This window comes from Lasioglossum baleicum, chromosome 1 (genome assembly GCF_051020765.1).
Source record: "Lasioglossum baleicum chromosome 1, iyLasBale1, whole genome shotgun sequence".
In the NCBI taxonomy this organism is placed as follows: domain Eukaryota; kingdom Metazoa; phylum Arthropoda; class Insecta; order Hymenoptera; family Halictidae; genus Lasioglossum; species Lasioglossum baleicum.
The window spans coordinates 6009763-6032296 of record NC_134929.1 but is presented as its reverse complement, the minus strand read 5'-3'; the positions used below and the strand labels follow the sequence as shown (position 1 = coordinate 6032296).

The 22534-nt window shown below is 36.2% G+C and overlaps 1 protein-coding gene and 2 long non-coding RNA genes across 3 annotated transcripts; 2 read left to right on the top strand and 1 right to left on the bottom strand.

Annotated features, from left to right (window-relative positions):
- The first annotated feature begins 749 nt into the window (after positions 1 to 749).
- LOC143208825 (uncharacterized) lies at positions 750 to 2237 on the top strand. Its single transcript, XR_013008987.1, has 3 exons — positions 750 to 1036; positions 1148 to 1244; positions 1737 to 2237. It is a non-coding gene; the product is annotated as an uncharacterized LOC143208825 (long non-coding RNA).
- Positions 2238 to 7775: 5538 nt separating this feature from the next.
- Positions 7776 to 9769, top strand: LOC143208817 (uncharacterized). The gene is made up of 2 exons (XM_076423663.1): positions 7776 to 8730; positions 8790 to 9769. Exons 1-2 carry the CDS (start codon positions 8701 to 8703, stop codon positions 9162 to 9164), a joined length of 405 nt encoding a protein of 134 aa, XP_076279778.1. The 5' UTR covers positions 7776 to 8700; the 3' UTR covers positions 9165 to 9769.
- On the bottom strand, positions 9567 to 12013 carry LOC143208837 (uncharacterized). Its single transcript, XR_013008990.1, has 3 exons — positions 11668 to 12013; positions 10950 to 11040; positions 9567 to 10875 (listed from the first exon to the last, which is right to left on the bottom strand). It is a non-coding gene; the product is annotated as an uncharacterized LOC143208837 (long non-coding RNA).
- Positions 12014 to 22534: the final 10521 nt, after the last annotated feature.

Genomic DNA, 22534 nt, shown 5'->3' with positions numbered 1-22534 from the left:
GAAAGAGGAAGGTTAGACGCAGCGCGCTTTTCTCACGAGGTTAACGAGATTATGTTAATAACTAATAATATGATGGCCCAAAGTCGAGAAAAAATCCCGCAGATTTCAATGCATTTTCTGTCTCTAATAGACTTTTTTGACTTATGAGATGAGAAAAGCGCGCTGCGTTGAACATTCCTCTTTCGAATGAGCCCTCACACAGCTCAAAATATGCTCGTATAAGGTCAAACAACGTTTAGTTCCGAACCCATTTTTTCGACCCAAAATCTAGTAAGATTCTAGTAAATAGCAAATATCTAGCAAATAACTAGAATCTTACTAGAAAGAATGGGTTCGGAACTAAACGTTGTTTGACCTTATACGAGCATATTTTGAGCTGGGTGAGGGCTCATTCTAAAGAGGAAGGTTCAACGCAGCGCGCTTTTCTCATCTCATAAGTCAAAAAAGTCTTTTAGAGACAGAAAATGCATTGAAATCTGCGGATTTTTTTCCTAGATTTTTTCTCTACTTTGGGCCCTCATATTATTAATTATTAACATAATCTCGTTAACCTCGTGAGAAAAGCGCGCTGCGTCTAACCTTCCTCTTTCGAATGAGCCCTCACACAGCCCACAATTTGTTCTAATAAGGTCAAACAACGTTTAGTACGAAACCCATATTTTCGACCCAAAATCTAGTAAGATTCTAGTAATTTTCTAGTTACAATGAGCTGTCTTGCGATCTATAGTCTTTGTGGCTGCCCCTTTTCTGATCCAGGTTTTCACACTAGAATTCATATCAATATCAGGATGCCCAAAACTAGTGATGGGCACTATCGAGTAAATTCAACTATCGACTAGTTACTATTTAGTCGCTACATACTATCGACTATTTAGTCGATAGTTTTTAGTGGTTTTCAGTCGACTGAATTGCTTTACTAGTTATGTTCTCCATGTTCGATGAAGTTGATGAAACTCAGCTTTATTATTGAAATATTTAATGTTATTATATATTTTACATTTGTCGTAGTAGAGATTAGTAATAAAATTAAATTAAGGTAAAAATTCCAAAATTATAATTAACCTAACCTTAAATTATTATGGTCTATACTATTGAAATTCATCCAAATTTACTAAATGTTAACATTTAAAAACATTAATTGGTCTAGGTTTTTTGCTGAAAGTCGGTTCCTTCTTTCAGACATAATCTGTCCAGCCTTTGAAAATATTCTTTCTGATGGGACAGAAGTTGCTGGGAATACAGAGGTATTTACATATTTTTCTGCTATTTTGAAAAGCTGTGGCATTGTGTAATTGTGTTTATTCCAAAATGCGACTTCAGTAAATCTATATACATATTGACGAATTATGGTTGTTGCATATTCTATAGGTGTGGATTAGTTTGTCAACTGCGATACTTTTGTTACAAGAAGATTCTAAAATTCATTGTTTTCTTCAGATGATTCTTGATTTTCTGCTGCAGCTCTATTTGTATTAGTTTCATGACTATTGCGTGTTATGCACAAGGAACTTATTTCATCTCTAACATATTCTGCGCTGTCTGTGCAATCCTATCGACTTCAAATACAGCTGTTTTGAATCTTGGACCTAATAGTGTGGCTATTAGAGTAGTATTATTTTGTTCAATGTAGTCAAATCGTATCTCAATATTATTTAAAATGTTATTTTGTAAATGTAGTCCTGCTATGGTTTTTGGTATAATGATGTTTATGGCATTTTGAATTCCTCTTATTACAGGAATAATTTTGGATGCTGTGGGATATTTTTCTGCTGATAATTCAACTGTAACATACTCTAGTGGTTTCAACAACGGTATACCTCCCTGTGTTCAGCTATAAGTGATGTGGGACTTGTGGCTAATGAAACTGTGACAGCAGACAAAGGCACTTTTATTTCAAACAGTCTTTCCAGCGTCATGAAAGAAATGTTTAATTTTAAGTTAATGTATAATTTTCTCTATAGCGATGCTATGTTGCTGCAATTGTTTTTTTATTTTTATTTGATTTAATTTTATGTATGCATATTGGGTTTTACCTGTATAATAAATAAATAAATAAATAATCCTTTTGGTGTTATCGATATTACATAATATTATAGGATAGGATAAATATAATAATAATATATCAATTTTGTACTGAATGTAATAAATATTTTATTAACATAAATGAAATGCATAAATCATTCATATTTTCGGAGAATATTTGTAATAATTAATATTTAGTAGTAGAACAATTGAATTCCCTCCCTCGTGTCAATCTGACAGTTTTCTCGAAATATCGAATTGTTTGTAAGAAACACATAACCGAAAAACTTAAGATGTAAATTTTAACTCATCAATTTGACTAAAAAAACATCGAAAAATAATTAATCACCTGCTTGTTATTTTATCGTTTTTTTTACTACTGTGTCAATTTGACACCGAGGGACGGATTCAGTTCATGAAATGAGGGTTATGAATTAATTAATTTGATAGCGCTAATGAAATAGATAGTAGGATAGTAAAGAGATAGTAAATGTCATGATTGAATCTGATCGATTCAGTTGATATATAGCTCTACCCGCTCCATAAATCAGTCGATAATTCAGTCAGAGAGGTAACCTCTGATTTAGTAAAGCATTCGACTGAAAATAGTAACCCCTACCACTGCGAAATTCAGTCGTTCAGTAAAACAGTCGACTGAAAATAGTAACCCCCACCACTGCGAAATTCAGTCGTTCTACTAAAACTAGTCGACTGAAAATAGTAACCCCCACCACTGCGAAATTCAGTCGTTTTACTAAAACTAGTCGACTGAAAATAGTAACCCCCACCACTGCGAAATTCAGTCGATAGTTTAGTAAAACTAGTCGACTGAAAATAGTAACAGCTACTATCGACTAAATCGATAGTTTTTAGTCGATTGCGCCCATCACTACCCAAAACACTTCCACAGACCTGAGAGCTCTAAAGAGAGCATGGCTTGAGTACTAGTGCAGATCTTCTTTGTAAGCAACTGGTAGAATTTAGTATATTTGAATTTGTTCTCACTGGTTATTGTGTTATAAAATTCAGGTCTTAATTCTGTGTCTCTAAGGATGCTTGAGATAACCAAGGATGGCCACAACTTGAAAAGATTGTAGGCTTCTATACCCCAATTGATCACCAACTCCACTCCGGCAAAGATGGTTTGTTCAACCTCATCATAAAAATTATGTCCAGGGTATTTGTCGTTATAGGCTTTACTATAAAGAAGCACACTAAACCAAGAATTTACACAGTCCCTGAAGGCTACCAAATGTAAATGAGTGATTATCATGATTCCTCCTTGAAAATAGACAAGGTGTAAATTCCCATAAGCACTGTCACGACGGTTATTTCCCTGCGAACAGAGAGATAACCGACTTCGAGAAATTATGGCCTTGCGACCGGGCCACGCTCGGTCGCGCGACACGTGGTCCTCTCGAGACAAAAGATCCCTCGCAGATTCGAACTGAACGACGAAATTATACGCGAATTGAACGGGCGCCAGGTACGATACCGTACCACGCGAAACTCTCTAACAATTCGTTCAGTCTTCAGAATGACGTCGAATCTGCGGGTATCGTTTGGCCGGTGACGGCCACGAACGGGTCCAAGGTACCACGTGAGGAAAGGAACGGGGCATTCCCCGCGACGGGAACGTTTCTCACGAGAAATGAAATCACTCGATAGTTCTTAGGCAAAGTTACGTCGTTTATTAAAACGAGATGGTCATACAATCCGCCGGCCGATGCCGGCGGCAGTCAATAGATTTGCCGGCGCGAACACGAAAGTGACGGCGGTTGTTCGGCCGATCACGCGGAATAATTTCGATCGCGTCGAGCTCGGTCGTCACAGGACTTCGCGTGAATTTACAAGCCACGAGGGCACGAATTCGACCGAGCTCCGGTAACGTACGCGTTCCTAATTCGAGACTGGGCGAAACGTGCGAACGGTGAACGATACGAAACGAATACGGCGCGTTATCCTCTCGAAGAACGGTCCGAGGGCAGCCCAAATGAGCCCAAAGAATTACCGGACGAATATCGTGGGTCCCGAATAGCTCGTGCACGAGGATTCGGCGACACATGATCTGTGTTGCTAGATGGTACGGGAAAACTCGCGCATGTGCGGCGAATCCAGGAACGTATCTGCGTTCTACAGTCCGTAGCTTGTGGGGCAAGTTTTCTTTAGAGTGGTCTTAAACTTTTGTCCGTTACTGTATATATACAATTAGAATATATTTATATATTACATGTACATACACATCAAATTTTAATATAACATACGCATGTTAAACGTTATGTTTGAAAATCGAGAAGAAAAGATTGTGCGAAGCTATGCGGGGCAACCAAGGTGCCCGATTTCGTACTTCAGTGACGCTGGAATCATCGCGCATGCGCGAGTTTTCCCGTACCATCTAGCAACACTGCACACGATCCGTGGCCTCGCGAACCTCTCAGGAGCAGTGATGCCAGAATCGGGGACGCGAGGACGCTTCCCCTCCAGCACAGGTTCCCCCTCTCTGACGGACCGTCCTCGCCGTAGCTTCTGCTGCGCACGCGCTACACACGAACGTACTTCTACTCTGCCCGTGTGAGTGCATGCTCGATTGCACGCGCGCTACACACAAGCGTACCTCTACCATGTCCGTGTGACTACCTGCTCGACCGAACGCGTCGGCGACGCGTTCCTTCGATTTTCACCAATTTTCATGTTGCCGAAGTTTCGGAAGCACGAGTCGGAAAGTCGGGATCTGGAGACGGCGCGGCTCGGCGCGGTGCACATTTTGCTATAACTTTTGATCTAAAAAAGATATCGAAGCGAAATTTGGACTAAATTTTTTTTAAAAAACCGGGTTTAATGGTTCATCCTAAAATATGTTTTGTATTTCTTAAAAAATTTTTCTCGTTGATCTTTAAAGTTAAGGTAGTCCAGAAGGCCCCCAACACAAATTGATTTTTAGTCGAACCATGCTCAATAAACAATTACGAAAAAATTTATAAATATTCCACTTAATAGCACACATGATTGAGATTTTTTTCAGATTTTTCAGATTATGCAGACATGTTTAAAAAAATTGAAAATCTCGAAACATTCGAAGAAAATGCATATTTCGTATTGAACTTTTCGAGATACCAGTTTTATAAAAATTCGTTAGTCCGATATTATTGAAACAATTGTCCTTAATTTTTCTCAGAATTTTTTATAAATTGTATCGTTGTTAAAAAATCAAAATCAATTTTTTCGATACTTCTTTGTTGATGTATTATGTAATACTGAATATTTTTATAATCAGAAAAATAATGTACAGACTTGATAATGCAATATAAAATATTTTATTTACGTTATATTTCAATATACATATGTGCATCACTCCTAACAATTTTGGTAATCACATAATTATTGTAACGACATTTTATATATATCAGGTCGTTAAGTATGAAACTAGACAAATAAAACACAAATTTCAAACACATTTGTCGATGACAGACATTTATCCCTTATGTCGGGAAAGCATTTATATGAAAATTCATCGCCCTCGCAAAGTTATAATCAATTAACTTTGCACTCGTTTTCGAACTAGTGAGGTCGTGTTTTCTTCGTTAATCGTTCGATAGTTTAGTTCATATAGTAAACAGCCTCCAGTATGGATGAAGAGAGTGGAAGAGATGAGAGAAAGGATGACCAGCGGAACCGGGGGTCCAGAGTGTGTGAATGAGTGAAGAAGAATGTGTGAGGAATGAGTGAACGGTGTGCTCTCTCTCTCTCTCTCGTGTTTAAGTGTAAATTTAAGTTAAGAATGAAGCGATAAGGAAGGTGAAGTTTGTAAGCGGAGCGGAGGTCCGCGTTTGTACCCCGAAATGGGAAATAAAATACTATTATTATTATTATTATTATTATTATTATAGTAAACAGCCTCCAGTTTCTTTGTCGCGTTTTTAATACTTTTTAATGGGTTTTTAACATTTTTTTATCTTATTAGGAATTTATTTTAGTGAGTGACCATATTCATCGATGAAAAAAGATAAGTATACGTTACTATTTATATTGAGTCCTACAAGATTGCAATTAGAATTACGATTTTAATTAGGTCTACTTTTTCTTTGAATATAGCAACGCGTGGGTGTCAGCGGTAATGAAATAGCAGATTCAAGAATGACTTCAAAGAAAAGCGAAGTGTATCGTTACATTAATATTTCATTCTGTAAGTACTTTGTACTTATAACTTTAACTATGTGTCTTTTTTATGTTGTAGAAAGACAGAGGACCATTTAAAATCGCGGTAACGTAAAATCAATATTAGCAGATTCAAGAATGACTTGAAAGAAAAAAGATAAGTATATGATTACATTAATATTTCATTCTGTACTTTGTATAATTATAACTTTAACTATGTGTTTTTTATGCTATAGAAAGGCAGAGGCCCATTCAAAATCGCGTGTGTGTCAGCTGGAGTGGACTTTCTGGACAACGTAAAATCAATATTAGCAGATTCAAGTGAATGACTTCAAAGAAAAGATAAGTATAAACTATACTATAAAGTTATACATTAATATTTTATTCTATACTTTGCAATCATGACTTTAACTAATTATTTTTTTTTTTTGTTATGTTACAGAAAGGCAGGGACCATTTAAAATCGATTTTCGTAACCGGAGATGTATGAAACTTGACAAATGTGTTTGAAATTTGTGTTTTATTTGTCTAGTTTCATACTTAACGACCTGATATATGTAAAATGTCGTTACAATAATTATGTGATTACCAAAATTGTTGGGAGTGATGCACATATGTATATTGAAATATAACGTAAATAAAATATTTTATATTGCATTATCAAGTCTGTACATTATTTTTCTGATTATAAAAATATTCAGTATTACATAATACATCAACAAAGAAATATCGAAAAAATTGATTTTGATTTTTTAACAACGATACAATTTATAAAAAATTCTGAGAAAAATTAAGGACAATTGTTTCAATAATATCGGACTAATGAATTTTTATAAAACTGGTATCTCGGAAAGTTCAATACGAAATATGCATTTTCTTCGAATGTTTCGAGATTTCCAATTTTTTTAAACATGTCTGCATAATTTATAATATTTTAATTTTTATTTAATTTTAATTAATATTTATAAATTTTTTCGTAATTGTTTATTGAGCATGGTTCGACTAAAAATCAATTTGTGTTGGGGGCCTTCTGGACTACCTTAACTGTAAAAATCAACGAGAAAAATTTTTTAAGAAATACAAAACATATTTTAGGATTAACCATTAAACCCGGTTTTTAAAAAAAAAATTTAGTCCAAATTTCGCTTCGATATCTTTTTTAGATCAAAAGTTATAGCAAAATGTGCACCGCGCCGCGCCGCGCCGTCCCGGGATTCAAATGTGCGCCGTCTCCAGATCCCGACTTTCCGACTCGTGCTTCCGAAACTTCGGCAACATGAAAATTGGTGAAAATCGAAGGAACGCGTCGCCGACGCGTTCGGTCGAGCAGGTAGTCACACGGACATGGTAGAGGTACGCTTGTGTGTAGCGCGCGTGCAATCGAGCATGCACTCACACGGGCAGAGTAGAAGTACGTTCGTGTGTAGCGCGTGCGCAGCAGAAGCTACGGCGAGGACGGTCCGTCAGAGAGGGGGAACCTGTGCTGGAGGGGAAGCGTCCTCGCGTCCCCGATTCTGGCATCACTGCTCAGGAGCAGTGTCGCCAGATGAGGGGAGTCACGGCAGTCACGGTGAAATGATGTACCCCCTCTCTGATGACCAGGGTAATATGTGACACGTTGCGCGTGCGCGACAGGGATTTAGTGGGGCGAATGGAAGACACGTTGCGCATGCGCGATGGGGACGCAACAATGACATGACATTTCGCAGGTTTTAGGTTATTGCCGCGTAAAATTCACCCATTTACTTATTTCACATACTATGTAATTATTGATCCCTTTATGTCTATGTTGTGAGTTGTATTTCTTTAAAATGTAACGTTACAAATAAAACATAATTTGTCAATTTATGGTGTAGAAGAAAAATGAGTGAATTTATTATCCCAGTCTCTTTTATGCAACTATTTTTGAGGAGCGTATGAGGGTTAACAGTGTTAAAATATATTATGATTTATTGATTTTACTGAAATGTAACTCAGTACTACATACATACAGATTTCAAGATTTTTTCAATTGTACATATAGTAAGCATTCATACTTCGCTTCACGACTGAAACTCCCACATGTTACAATTAATTTTATTTATAATAAAGAATATTTACAGTCTCTATTTAGAACGACCCACATGATTCATATGTACATAATAGGTACGATACGATACGCGGCAATAACCTAAAACCTGCGAAATGTCAGTCGTTGTTGCTTCTCCATCGCGCACGCGCAACGTATTACATATTACATATCTCTGATATTACTCTGGTCATCAGAGAGGGGGTACCTTGTATTCCCCTCGAGTGACGGTTCGGTCACTTTCTGGCGACACTGCTCAGGAGCAGTGATGCCAGAATCGGGGACGCGAGGATGCTTCCCCTCCAGCGCATGTGGTACGATTTTTGTAACGAGAACGACTGGGAGTGTTCCGATATCGTCCAAGATTTTTCGTGAAAGGAAAAAAGAGAGAGAAAAAGAAAAAAAAAGAGAAAAGGCTTCAACGAACGAATAAATGCGTCACTGGAAATAATCAAATGACTCAAGATTTGAAGAAGGAGAAAAAGGTAAATTTAATAGTTTACAGAAAAAGACATGACCTATATTTAATACCTTTTGGAAAAAGGCGTCAAAACCGTCCCGCCACCTGGCGGACGAACCAATTAATGACCAGGACATGGAGATAATACAAGATCCAGAAAAAAATGGAAATTTACATATGAATGAAAATTGCAATTCAGAAGATAAGATGTTTACACAAGAAAAATTAGTCACAAAACAAAGCGGAAATGGAGATAGTAAAGACAACAACATAGCCAACGAAGAAAATGAAATACACAGCATAGCCTATAATAGAGACCAGAATGATATATACGAAACAGAGACGGTTAGCGGTAACTATACCGTCTCTATCGCCCTAAAAAACAATGTAATGTCCAAATCCAAAAAACCCCAGACAACCAAGCGGGCCGAAGCCACAAATGCGCGTGAGGGCTCGTAGTGTTCCCTGGACACAATCTTGGCACATGATGTCGTTGCCACAATCCGGGATATCGTGCCCAGATTAACGATCGGGCCGTTGTAAGATGACAGCACATAGCCACACTAACTCTTCCTTTTTACTTATTTTGTACGCATTCGAGGGGGGAAAATTAAATGATAGATTTTATTTATTGTAGTATTTGTAGTAGTTTTCCTAGACTGCGGATCTTTATGCAAAATAAAAATTGTCTGCATCGATTGCAAGAGATAGAAACTAAATTGAATGTTACTTCTTCCCCCTTAACGGGTCTTTATGCAAAAAAATTCTCGTCGTATAAGGGAAAAGAAAATTGATATTTTTTTATTTTTTAATACGCCGCAGGGGGAGTTGGTGAAGACATAGGGACTGTGATAGGGACAATGACACACAAGGAATAATAAATATTATAATTTTTTATTATTACTATGCTTTATTATTGGAAATTACAAAAATTTACAACCTTTACATGGACCTAAATCTACAGAGTGAGTCACCTAACGTTTGCACCTCAAATATCTTTGTTGTTTCGAAAGATACGTAAAATATGGTAAAGACAAAGTTGAATGGTACAATGGGGCTGACACGATGCTAAAAAATTTTTGTTTTTATGTCATTTTTTTAGAGATATCAAGATCATCTTGACTTTTCTAAATGGAATGAGGTATTTTTTAATACATCAATCGATGCAGCTGGACATTCGTTATAAAAGAGTACTAACCTATGTACAGTCAGCGGCAATAATAAGTGGACACCCTTAAAAATCGCACAACTTTTTAGAAATTGGTCCAAAGGACTTGAATTCTTTTAAGATGTTAGACCGATTAGTTCGCTAGAGAATAAGTAAACAAAAATTTATTATGATTGCAATTGGTAGTAATTATACAAAATATTAAAAAATGATGTTTTGACAACTTTTTTATCTGGGCCTGTAACGATAATTTAAAAAAATGCGTTTTATAGATTTCGGTAACTTATATGCATACTGAAAATTTCATCGAAATCGGTCAACATTGCAATGAGCTACATACGTTTAAAGATGAGAGCTTAAGGGTGAAAGTCGCAGATTTTCAGCCTTGCCAGGGCATTTCGCCCTTACGTGATCATCTTTAAACGTTTGTAGCTCATTGCAATGTTGACCGATTTCAATGAAATTTTCAGTATGCATATAAGTTACCGAAATCTATAAAACGCATTTTTTAAATTATCGTTACATGCCCAGATAAAAAAGTTGACAAAACATCATTTTTTAATATTTTGTAAACGTTACACAAGTATGTAAACGCTAACGTCTTAGTACGACAGTAATGGTGTTTTAGAGTTATTTAAATTGAAATATCTCGTGAACTACTAACTTTTCGACATACATAGGTTAGTACTTTTTTTTTACAACAAATGTCCAGCTGGATCGATTGATGTATTAAAAAATACCTCATACCATTTAAAAAAGTCAAGATGACCTTGATATCTCTAAAAAAATGACATAAAACAAAATTTTTTTTGGCATCGTGTCAGCCCCATTGTACCATTCAACTTTGTCCTTACCGTATTTTACGTATCTTTAGAAACAACAAAGATATTTGAGGTACAAACGTTAGGTGACTCATCCTGTATATATTGTGATTATTACACGTTGTTGCCTCTGCTTCCCCAAACTTGTGGCCCGTAGTACGTTCTGGCATAGGCGGGATACCTCAAAAATACAAAGAAAATCAGTAATGTACAATATATGTATGTGCGTTGAAGGGCATAATTAGATATACGTACCACGCGAAAAATTAGAGGTCTTCCTCTTCCCCGGTTGCCGCAGCTTCCTTCTCCTCCTTCCTTGGATAGCACATTATATTTTTCCTCCGTTCTGTAAATTAGATTTTCAATTACACAGTGAGTAAATGTGAGTATTTAATCTTCTTCGCTTATTTCTCATCTCAACGAATTTTCTAATTTCTGGTGCTACAATTACAAAAGGTCTTCTGATGTTTTTCATCAACTAATATATCTAACTGATTCAAATATTGCAATTATATTAATAAAAAATCGATTAAAGTTGAACGACAAACAAAAGAATGTACTACCAGAAATGAAAAAATTCCATGATGAGAAGCAAGTGAAGAAGATTAAATACTTGCCTTACTGAATTGGTTTTAGCCATCATTTTGCCGATTTAGAATATTGTTAAGCTAATTCTAATCTGAATGGGTCAAAGCTGAATTGTGTTGGATTTGTCTAAAGTGATAAATGATAATAATGATAATGAAAAGAGAGTGATAAAGTGATAAAAAAAAGTGATAAAGAAATAAACAATTTACTATTTTGGACTCTACATTGAAGTGAACATACTCGCCCCGTAGCACCTCATACGTGATGGCACATGGCACTGTCGCGTGGTGTGCCGACAAGCGTTCTCACGCTTTTTCACGCGAAGATTTTGGGAGACATTTGAGCAAAATGAAACCGATTAACCAATATAAATATGTACACATACCTTCCTTCCACGTAGTGCACGTAATCCAAGTAATCCACGTAATCACATAATCCAAGCAAGTCAATCTAATAGTCAAATAGTCAAATGCCGCAACGCAGACCGCACTCGCGAGTGTAACGTGTAACCACAAAAAATTTCAGTTTATGCATTTATTGAATTTATAGTGTAGGATTAGGTATTTACCAGAAAAAACGTGATGAAAATAAATTCAAAAGGCTCGAAAAAATAATACAATTTAAACAATGTCCTTGTCAAACCATTAGTGATCAAAACATTAAACGACAATATGTATCTCGAAAGTGAAAGTGTGTGACATGCGGCGTCCTCCTGCTACAACCACAGATATTACGACCAGTGATGCCAGAATCGGGGACGCGAGGACGCTTCCCCTCCAGCACAGGTTCCCCCTCTCTGACGGACCGTCCTCGCCGTAGCTTCTGCTGCGCACGCGCTACACACGAACGTACTTCTACTCTGCCCGTGTGAGTGCATGCTCGATTGCACGCGCGCTACACACAAGCGTACCTCTACCATGTCCGTGTGACTACCTGCTCGACCGAACGCGTCGGCGACGCGTTCCTTCGATTTTCACCAATTTTCATGTTGCCGAAGTTTCGGAAGCACGAGTCGGAAAGTCGGGATCTGGAGACGGCGCACATTTGAATCCCGGGACGGCGCGGCGCGGCGCGGTGCACATTTTGCTATAACTTTTGATCTAAAAAAGATATCGAAGCGAAATTTGGACTAAATTTTTTTTTTAAAAACCGGGTTTAATGGTTAATCCTAAAATATGTTTTGTATTTCTTAAAAAATTTTTCTCGTTGATTTTTACAGTTAAGGTAGTCCAGAAGGCCCCCAACACAAATTGATTTTTAGTCGAACCATGCTCAATAAACAATTACGAAAAAATTTATAAATATTAATTAAAATTAAATAAAAATTAAAATATTATAAATTATGCAGACATGTTTAAAAAAATTGAAAATCTCGAAACATTCGAAGAAAATGCATATTTCGTATTGAACTTTCCGAGATACCAGTTTTATAAAAATTCATTAGTCCGATATTATTGAAACAATTGTCCTTAATTTTTCTCAGAATTTTTTATAAATTGTATCGTTGTTAAAAAATCAAAATCAATTTTTTCGATATTTCTTTGTTGATGTATTATGTAATACTGAATATTTTTATAATCAGAAAAATAATGTACAGACTTGATAATGCAATATAAAATATTTTATTTACGTTATATTTCAATATACATATGTGCATCACTCCCAACAATTTTGGTAATCACATAATTATTGTAACGACATTTTACATATATCAGGTCGTTAAGTATGAAACTAGACAAATAAAACACAAATTTCAAACACATTTGTCAAGTTTCATACATCTCCGGTTACGAAAATCGATTTGAAATGGTCCCTGCCTTTCTGTAACATAACAAAAAAAAAAATAATTAGTTAAAGTCATGATTGCAAAGTATAGAATAAAATATTAATGTATAACTTTATAGTATAGTTTATACTTATCTTTTCTTTGAAGTCATTCACTTGAATCTGCTAATATTGATTTTACGTTGTCCAGAAAGTCCACTCCAGCTGACACACACGCGATTTTGAATGGGCCTCTGCCTTTCTATAGCATAAAAAACACATAGTTAAAGTTATAATTATACAAAGTACAGAATGAAATATTAATGTAATCATATACTTATCTTTTTTCTTTCAAGTCATTCTTGAATCTGCTAATATTGATTTTACGTTACCGCGATTTTAAATGGTCCTCTGTCTTTCTATAACATAAAAAAAACACATAGTTAAAGTTATAAGTACAAAGTACTTACAGAATGAAATATTAATGTAACGATACACTTCGCTTTTCTTTGAAGTCATTCTTGAATCTGCTATTTCATTACCGCTGACACCCACGCGTTGCTATATTCAAAGAAAAAGTAGACCTAATTAAAATCGTAATTCTAATTGCAATCTTGTAGGACTCAATATAAATAGTAACGTATACTTATCTTTTTTCATCGATGAATATGGTCACTCACTAAAATAAATTCCTAATAAGATAAAAAAATGTTAAAAACCCATTAAAAAGTATTAAAAACGTGACAAAGAAACTGGAGGCTGTTTACTATAATAATAATAATAATAATAATAATAGTATTTTATTTCCCATTTCGGGGTACAAACGCGGACCTCCGCTCCGCTTACAAACTTCACCTTCCTTATCGCTTCATTCTTAACTTAAATTTACACTTAAACACGAGAGAGAGAGAGAGAGAGAGCACACCGTTCACTCATTCCTCACACATTCTTCTTCACTCATTCACACACTCTGGACCCCCGGTTCCGCTGGTCATCCTTTCTCTCATCTCTTCCACTCTCTTCATCCATACTGGAGGCTGTTTACTATATGAACTAAACTATCGAACGATTAACGAAGAAAACACGACCTCACTAGTTCGAAAACGAGTGCAAAGTTAATTGATTATAACTTTGCGAGGGCGATGAATTTTCATATAAATGCTTTCCCGACATAAGGGATAAATGTCTGTCATCGACAAATGTGTTTGAAATTTGTGTTTTATTTGTCTAGTTTCATACTTAACGACCTTATATATGTAAAATGTCGTTACAATAATTATGTGATTACCAAAATTGTTAGGAGTGATGCACATATGTATATTGAAATATAACGTAAATAAAATATTTTATATTGCATTATCAAGTCTGTACATTATTTTTCTGATTATAAAAATATTCAGTATTACATAATACATCAACAAAGAAGTATCGAAAAAATTGATTTTGATTTTTTAACGATACAATTTATAAAAAATTCTGAGAAAAATTAAGGACAATTGTTTCAATAATATCGGACTAATGAATTTTTATAAAACTGGTATCTCGAAAAGTTCAATACGAAATATGCATTTTCTTCGAATGTTTCGAGATTTTCAATTTTTTTAAACATGTCTGCATAATCTGAAAAATCTGAAAAAAATCTCAATCATGTGTGCTATTAAGTGGAATATTTATAAATTTTTTCGTATTTGTTTATTGAGCATGGTTCGACTAAAAATCAATTTGTGTTGGGGGTCTTCTGGACTACCTTAACTTTAAAGATCAACGAGAAAAATTTTTTAAGAAATACAAAACATATTTTAGGATGAACCATTAAACCCGGTTTTTTAAAAAAAAATTTAGTCCAAATTTCGCTTCGATATCTTTTTTAGATCAAAAGTTATAGCAAAATGTGCACCGCGCCGCGCCGCGCCGTCCCGGGATTCAAATGCGCGCCGTCTCCAGATCCCGACTTTCCGACTCGTGCTTCCGAAACTTCGGCAACATGAAAATTGGTGAAAATCGAAGGAACACGTCGCCGACGCGTTCGGTCGAGCAGGTAGTCACACGGACATGGTAGAGGTACGCTTGTGTGTAGCGCGCGTGGAATCGAGCATGCACTCACACGGGCAGAGTAGAAGTACGTTCGTGTGTAGCGCGTGCGCAGCAGAAGCTACGGCGAGGACGGTCCGTCAGAGAGGGGGAACCTATGCTGGAGGGGAAGCGTCCTCGCGTCCCCGATTCTGGCATCACTGATTACGACATTTACGACCGAGCTAAGCGAACGAGAACTTGAGAGACTTGAGAACTGTTGAGAGAACAACTGAAAACTGCTGAAAACTGAACGTGATCAGTGATGCCGAAATCGTGGTACTGTGGTACTAAGCCGTGGTACGAGACCCCCCCACTATGACCTACCGTTGCCCCTACTGGCCTTCTCCAACTCGCTCGCGCGCTACACTCACCAACGTACCTCTCCTAGGATATGAGAGGTACGTTGGTGAGTGTAGCGCGCGAGCGAGTTGGAGAAGGCCAGTAGGGGCAACGGTAGGTCATAGTGGGGGGGTCTCGTACCACGGCTTAGTACCACAGTACCACGATTTCGGCATCACTGAACGTGATGCCAGAATCGGGGACGCGAGGACGCTTCCCCTCCAGCACAGGTTCCCCCTCTCTGACGGACCGTCCTCGCCGTAGCTTCTGCTGCGCACGCGCTACACACGAACGTACTTCTACTCTGCCCGTGTGAGTACATGCTCGATTGCACGCGCGCTACACGCAAGCGTACCTCTACCATGTCCGTGTGACTACCTGCTCGATTGCACGCGTCGGCGACGCGTTCCTTCGATTTTCACCAATTTTCATGTTGCCGAAGTTTCGGAAGCACGAGTCGGAAAGTCGAGATCTGGAGACGGCGCGCATTTGATTCCCGGGACGGTGCGGCGCGGCGCGGTGCACATTTTGCTATAACTTTTGATCTAAAAAAGATATCGAAGCGAAATTTGGACTAAATTTTTTTTTAAAAAACCGGGTTTAATGGTTCATCCTAAAATATGTTTTGTATTTCTTAAAAAATTTTTCTCGTTGATCTTTAAAGTTAAGGTAGTCCAGAAGGCCCCCAACACAAATTGATTTTTAGTCGAACCATGCTCAATAAACAATTACGAAAAAATTTATAAATATTCCACTTAATAGCACACATGATTGAGATTTTTTTCAGATTTTTCAGATTATGCAGACATGTTTAAAAAAATTGAAAATCTCGAAACATTCGAAGAAAATGCATATTTCGTATTGAACTTATCGAGATACCAGTTTTATAAAAATTCATTAGTCCGATATTATTGAAACAATTGTCCTTAATTTTTCTCAGAATTTTTTATAAATTGTATCGTTAAAAAATCAAAATCAATTTTTTCGATACTTCTTTGTTGATGTATTATGTAATACTGAATATTTTTATAATCAGAAAAATAATGTACAGACTTGATAATGCAATATAAAATATTTTATTTACGTTATATTTCAATATACATATGTGCATCACTCCTAACAATTTTGGTAATCACATAATTATTGTAACGACATTTTACATATATCAGGTCGTTAAGTATGAAACTAGACAAATAAAACACAAATTTCAAACACATTTGTCAAGTTTCATACATCTCCGGTTACGAAAATCGATTTTAAATGGTCCCTGCCTTTCTGTAACATAACAAAAAAAAAAAATTAGTTAAAGTCATGATTGCAAAGTATAGAATAAAATATTAATGTATAACTTTATAGTATAGTTTATACTTATCTTTTCTTTGAAGTCATTCTCTTGAATCTGCTAATATTGATTTTACGTTGTCCAGAAAGTCCACTCCAGCTGACACACACGCGATTTTGAATGGGCCTCTGCCTTTCTATAGCATAAAAAACACATAGTTATAGTTATAATTATACAAAGTACAGAATGAAATATTAATGTAATCATACACTTATCTTTTTTCTTTCAAGTCATTCTTGAATCTGCTAATATTGATTTTACGTTACCGCGATTTTAAATGGTCCTCTGCCTTTCTACAACATAAAAAAACACATAGTCAAAGGTATAATTACAAAGTACTTACAGAATGAAATATTAATGTAACGATACACTTCTCTTTTCTTTGAAGTCATTCTTGAATCTGCTAATATTGATTTTACGTTATCGCGATTTTAAATGGTCCTCTGCCTTTCTACAACATAAAAAAACACATAGTTAAAGTTATAATTACAAAGTACTTACAGAATGAAATATTAATGTAACGATACACTTCTCTTTTCTTTGAAGTCATTCTTGAATCTGCTAATATTGATTTTACGTTACCGCGATTTTAAATGGTCCTCTGTCTTTCTACAACATAAAAAAAACACATAGTTAAAGTTATAAGTACAAAGTACTTACAGAATGAAATATTAATGTAACGATACACTTCGCTTTTCTTTGAAGTCATTCTTGAATCTGCTATTTCATTACCGCTGACACCCACGCGTTGCTATATTCAAAGAAAAAGTAGACATAATTAAAATCGTAATTCTAATTGCAATCTTGTAGGACTCAATATAAATAGTAACGTATACTTATCCTTTTTTATCGATGAATATGGTCACTCACTAAAATAAATTCCTAATAAGATAAAAAAATGTTAAAAACCCATTAAAAAGTATTAAAAACGCGACAAAGAAACTGTGGGCTGTTTACTATAATAATAATAATAATAATAATAATAATAGTATTTAATTTCCCATTTCGGGGTACAAACACGGACCTCCGCTCGGCTTACAAACTTCACCTTCCTTATCGCTTCATTCTTAACTTAAATTTACACTTAAACACGAGAGAGAGAGAGAGCACATCGTTCACTCATTCCTCACACATTCTTCTTCACTCATTCACACACTCTGGACCCCCGGTTCCGCTGCTCATCCTTTCTCTCATCTCTTCCACTCTCTTCATCCATACTGTTGGCTGTTTACTATATGAACTAAGCTATCGAACGATTAACGAAGAAAACACGACCTCACTAGTTCGAAAACGAGTGCAAAGTTAATTGATTATAACTTTGCGAGGGCGATGAATTTTCATATAAATGCTTTCCCAACATAAGGGATAAATGTCTGTCATCGACAAATGTGTTTGAAATTTGTGTTTTATTTGTCTAGTTTCATACTTAACGACCTGATATATGTAAAATGTCGTTACAATAATTATGTGATTACCAAAATTGTTAGGAGTGATGCACATATGTATATTGAAATATAACGTAAATAAAATATTTTATATTGCATTATCAAGTCTGTACATTATTTTTCTGATTATAAAAATATTCAGTATTACATAATACATCAACAAAGAAGTATCGAAAAAATTGATTTTGATTTTTTAACGATACAATTTATAAAAAATTCTGAGAAAAATTAAGGACAATTGTTTCAATAATATCGGACTAATGAATTTTTATAAAACTGGTATCTCGAAAAGTTCAATACGAAATATGCATTTTCTTCGAATGTTTCGAGATTTTCAATTTTTTTAAACATGTCTGCATAATCTGAAAAATCTGAAAAAAATCTCAATCATGTGTGCTATTAAGTGGAATATTTATAAATTTTTTCGTAATTGTTTATTGAGCATGGTTCGACTAAAAATCAATTTGTGTTGGGGGCCTTCTGGACTACCTTAACTTTAAAGATCAACGAGAAAAATTTTTTAAGAAATACAAAACATATTTTAGGATGAACCATTAAACCCGGTTTTTTAAAAAAAATTTAGTCCAAATTTCGCTTCGATATCTTTTTTAGATCAAAAGTTATAGCAAAATGTGCACCGCGCCGCGCCGTCCCGGGATTCAAATGCGCGCCGTCTCCAGATCCCGACTTTCCGACTCGTGCTTCCGAAACTTCGGCAACATGAAAATTGGTGAAAATCGAAGGAACACGTCGTCGACGCGTTCGTTCGAGCAGGTAGTCACACGGACATGGTAGAGGTACGCTTGTCGTGTAGCGCGCGTGCAATCGAGCATGCACTCACACGGGCAGAGTAGAAGTACGTTCGTGTGTAGCGCGTGCGCAGCAGAAGCTACGGCGAGGACGGTCCGTCAGAGAGGGGGAACCTGTGCTGGAGGGGAAGCGTCCTCGCGTCCCCGATTCTGGCATCACTGAACTGAACGGCAGTTTCCCCTTCCCTGACGTATCGTCGTATCCGTGAGCGGCCGGTGAGGTGTCGACCTGTGCTGTGTCGACCGCGCCTGCCCGTGTTGGTGCCTGTTCGATTGCACGCGCGCTACACACAAGCGTACCTCTACTCTGTCCGTGTGAACTACCTGCTCGACTGATCTACGCCGACGCGTTCCTCCGGTTTTCACGTTACCGAAATTTCGACAGCATGAGGCGAAAAGTCGGAATCTGGAGACGGCAAGCATTTGAATCTCGGGCACAGCACGAGGCACGCACATTTTGCTATAACTTTCGATCTAAAAGAGATATCGACGAGAAATTAGGCCTAATTTTTTTTGAAAAATCGGTTTTAACGATGTAAACAGAAAAAGATATATTTTGTATTTTTTAAATAATGTTTTCGTTGATTCTTAAGGTATAGCCGGAAAAGATGTTCAGAAGTATCCAACCAAATTTGTTTTTAGTCACGTCATGTTCAACAGAAAATTATGAAAAAATTCATGAATATTCTACCGAATAGCATACACTACTGAGATTTTTTTCAAAATTTTTGGTTGCAAAAACGATTTTTAAACAAATCGGAAAACATAAAATTGCCATATTATTACATATTATTATTGCCATATAAACATATTATCACATTAGTTGTGTCTCATCCTAATTATTAATGTGTATTTTTTCAGATTTTTCGGATTATGGAAACATGTTTTAAAAAATTGAAAACCTCCTAACAAACTTAGTTTCAGTACTTACAATTAGATACAATTCAGTACTTAGATATTATTGAAGCAATTGTTCTTAATTTTTTCATAATTTTTTAGAGATTGAATCTTCGGGCCCCGAATCGAATCCCGCTGTTAATCGTTTCTTTCAGTAAATACTTGTTGGTTCGGGTTTTAATGAATAGTTTAATCAAAAACATTTTTTAATTGTCTACATTTATTTTAAGATTTGCAGCCACATAGTTGTTTTGTTAACGACTAATCTCTAAAAAATTAAGAACAGTTCCTTCAATAATATCCAAGTACTGAATTTTTATAAAACTGGAGTCTCTAACACTTCAATACAAAATATGCATTTTCTTCGAATGTTTGGAGGTTTTCAATTTTTATAAAACATGTTTCCATAATCAAAAAAACCTGAAGAAATACACATTAATAATCAGGATTAGACATAACTAACGTAATAATACAAAATAAATGTGGTCAACTGAAGACCAATATAAAATCGGCAGTTTTATGTTTTCCGATTCGTTTAAAAATAGATTATGCAACCGAAATTTTGAAAAAATCTCAGTCGTGTATGCTATTCGATAGAATATTCATGAATTTTTTAATAATTTTCTGTTGAACATGACGTGACTAAAAACAAATTTGGTTGGATACTTCTGACCATCTTTTCCGGCTATACCTTAAGAATCAACGAAAACATTATTTTAAAAATGCAAAATATATTTCCGTTTACATCATTAGGCCTAAAAAAAATTTAGGCCTAATTTCTCTTCGATATCTCTTTTAGATCAAAAGTTATAGCACAGTGCGCCGCGCGCTGTGCCGAGAGTCACATGAGCGCCGCACAGTGGGGCCTTTCGTCCAAATCGGAGACAAAATCAAAGAAATTTCGATAGAAATGAGGCAGAGCGATGAAATTTTTTAAAAATTAAAGCTGAAACATTACAGAATATGGGAAAAATAGGGAGATTATGGTAAGAATGTTTTTTAACGTTGCGAAAATTCGTTAAACTTGCACAATTTCGAGAAAATTGTGGTTTTTCCAATACCACGCGCGGAAAAAATTTTTTTTAATTTTTACCATATATCATTTCCCGTAGATTTTGTCACGCTGATTTCAAATCTGGTCTCGAAATTTGTCTACGACCTCAGGATATTGCAAAATCGATTCCTTGAAATTCTACATGTTTAACGAATTTTCTCAAGGTTAAAAAACGTTCTTACCATAATCTCCCTATTTTTCCCATATTCTGTAATGTTTCAGCTTTAATTTTAAAAAAATTTCATCGCTCTGCCTCATTTCTATCGAAAGTTCTTCGATTTTGTCTCCGATTTGGACGAAAGGTCCCACTGTGCGCTGTCTCCAGATTCTGACTTTTCGCCTTGGCCTCATGCTTTCGAAACTTTGGTACATAACGTGAAAACTCTGCCCGTCTGAGTGCCTGTTCGATTGTTTGCGCGCTACACACAAGCGTACCTCCACTCTGTCTGTGTGAACTACCTGCTCGACTGATCGACGCCGACGCGTTCCTTCGATTTTTACGTTGCCGAAGTTTCGGAAGCATGAGTCGGAAAGTCGGAATCTGGAGACGGCGCGCATTTGAATCCCGGCACAGCGAGCGGCGCGGCGATAACAGAACATACGGACAATACATAGAACGTCCGTATATTAGGATATTCGGATAATGGTGGTACGGATACGGGAGTCTCTACTGTATTTAAAGAACAAGTAGACATAATTGAAATCGTAATTCTAATTGCAATTTTATAGCACTCAATATATGTAAATAGTACCGTATACTCATCTTTTTTTTATCGATGAATATGATCACTAACTAAAATAAATTCCTAATAAGATAAAAAAATGTTAACAACCCATTCAACCCATTAAAAAGTGTTAAACACGCGACTGAACATGTTGGTGAAAGTCTCATTTGGGGGTGAACGGAACAAAATTTAAGCTAGTGCTTGGTGTTTTCCAGCCATCTGGAAACCAGAAACGGTGTAGCTTCGAATAATTTTCTGTCAGGGCGGCGAAGGCTTCGGTCGCCATGGCCAAGTGGTGCAATAAATACGGCCAGGTAACACGACGCGCCACGGCCAACCAGGCATATCGGCATGAAACCACTAACAAGTAAATTGCAGACATTGTTTATTTTTCGTAATTGTTTCATGTAAATGACGCTAGCTGCTTCGTGTGGCGTTCTTCCGATTAAAAAAAGACTAAACTCGAGATAGAATTTGGACTGTGGATAGTGGATTTATTAAAAGTCTTCGAATAACGGCACAATCAATTTTCTACCGAAACCGAAATAATACCGGTATTTTTTCGGTTTTTCCAATGCTTAGGTTGCTCCAAATGAAAAAGGAACTACATAAAACATTCAGCTAAAGACCTTCCAGATGTACCTCCCAACAAAGTGATTTTTAGCCAGCCGAAAGAAGCACAGCCGATGTAGCCAGATGTATTCTTTATAACCGTAGCTACCTGCAACCGAACATACTCCTTGGTTTCAAACCCTTGCTTTAGTTTATTAAAACGGAGTAGACTCGTTTTCAGGATTGCAAGGG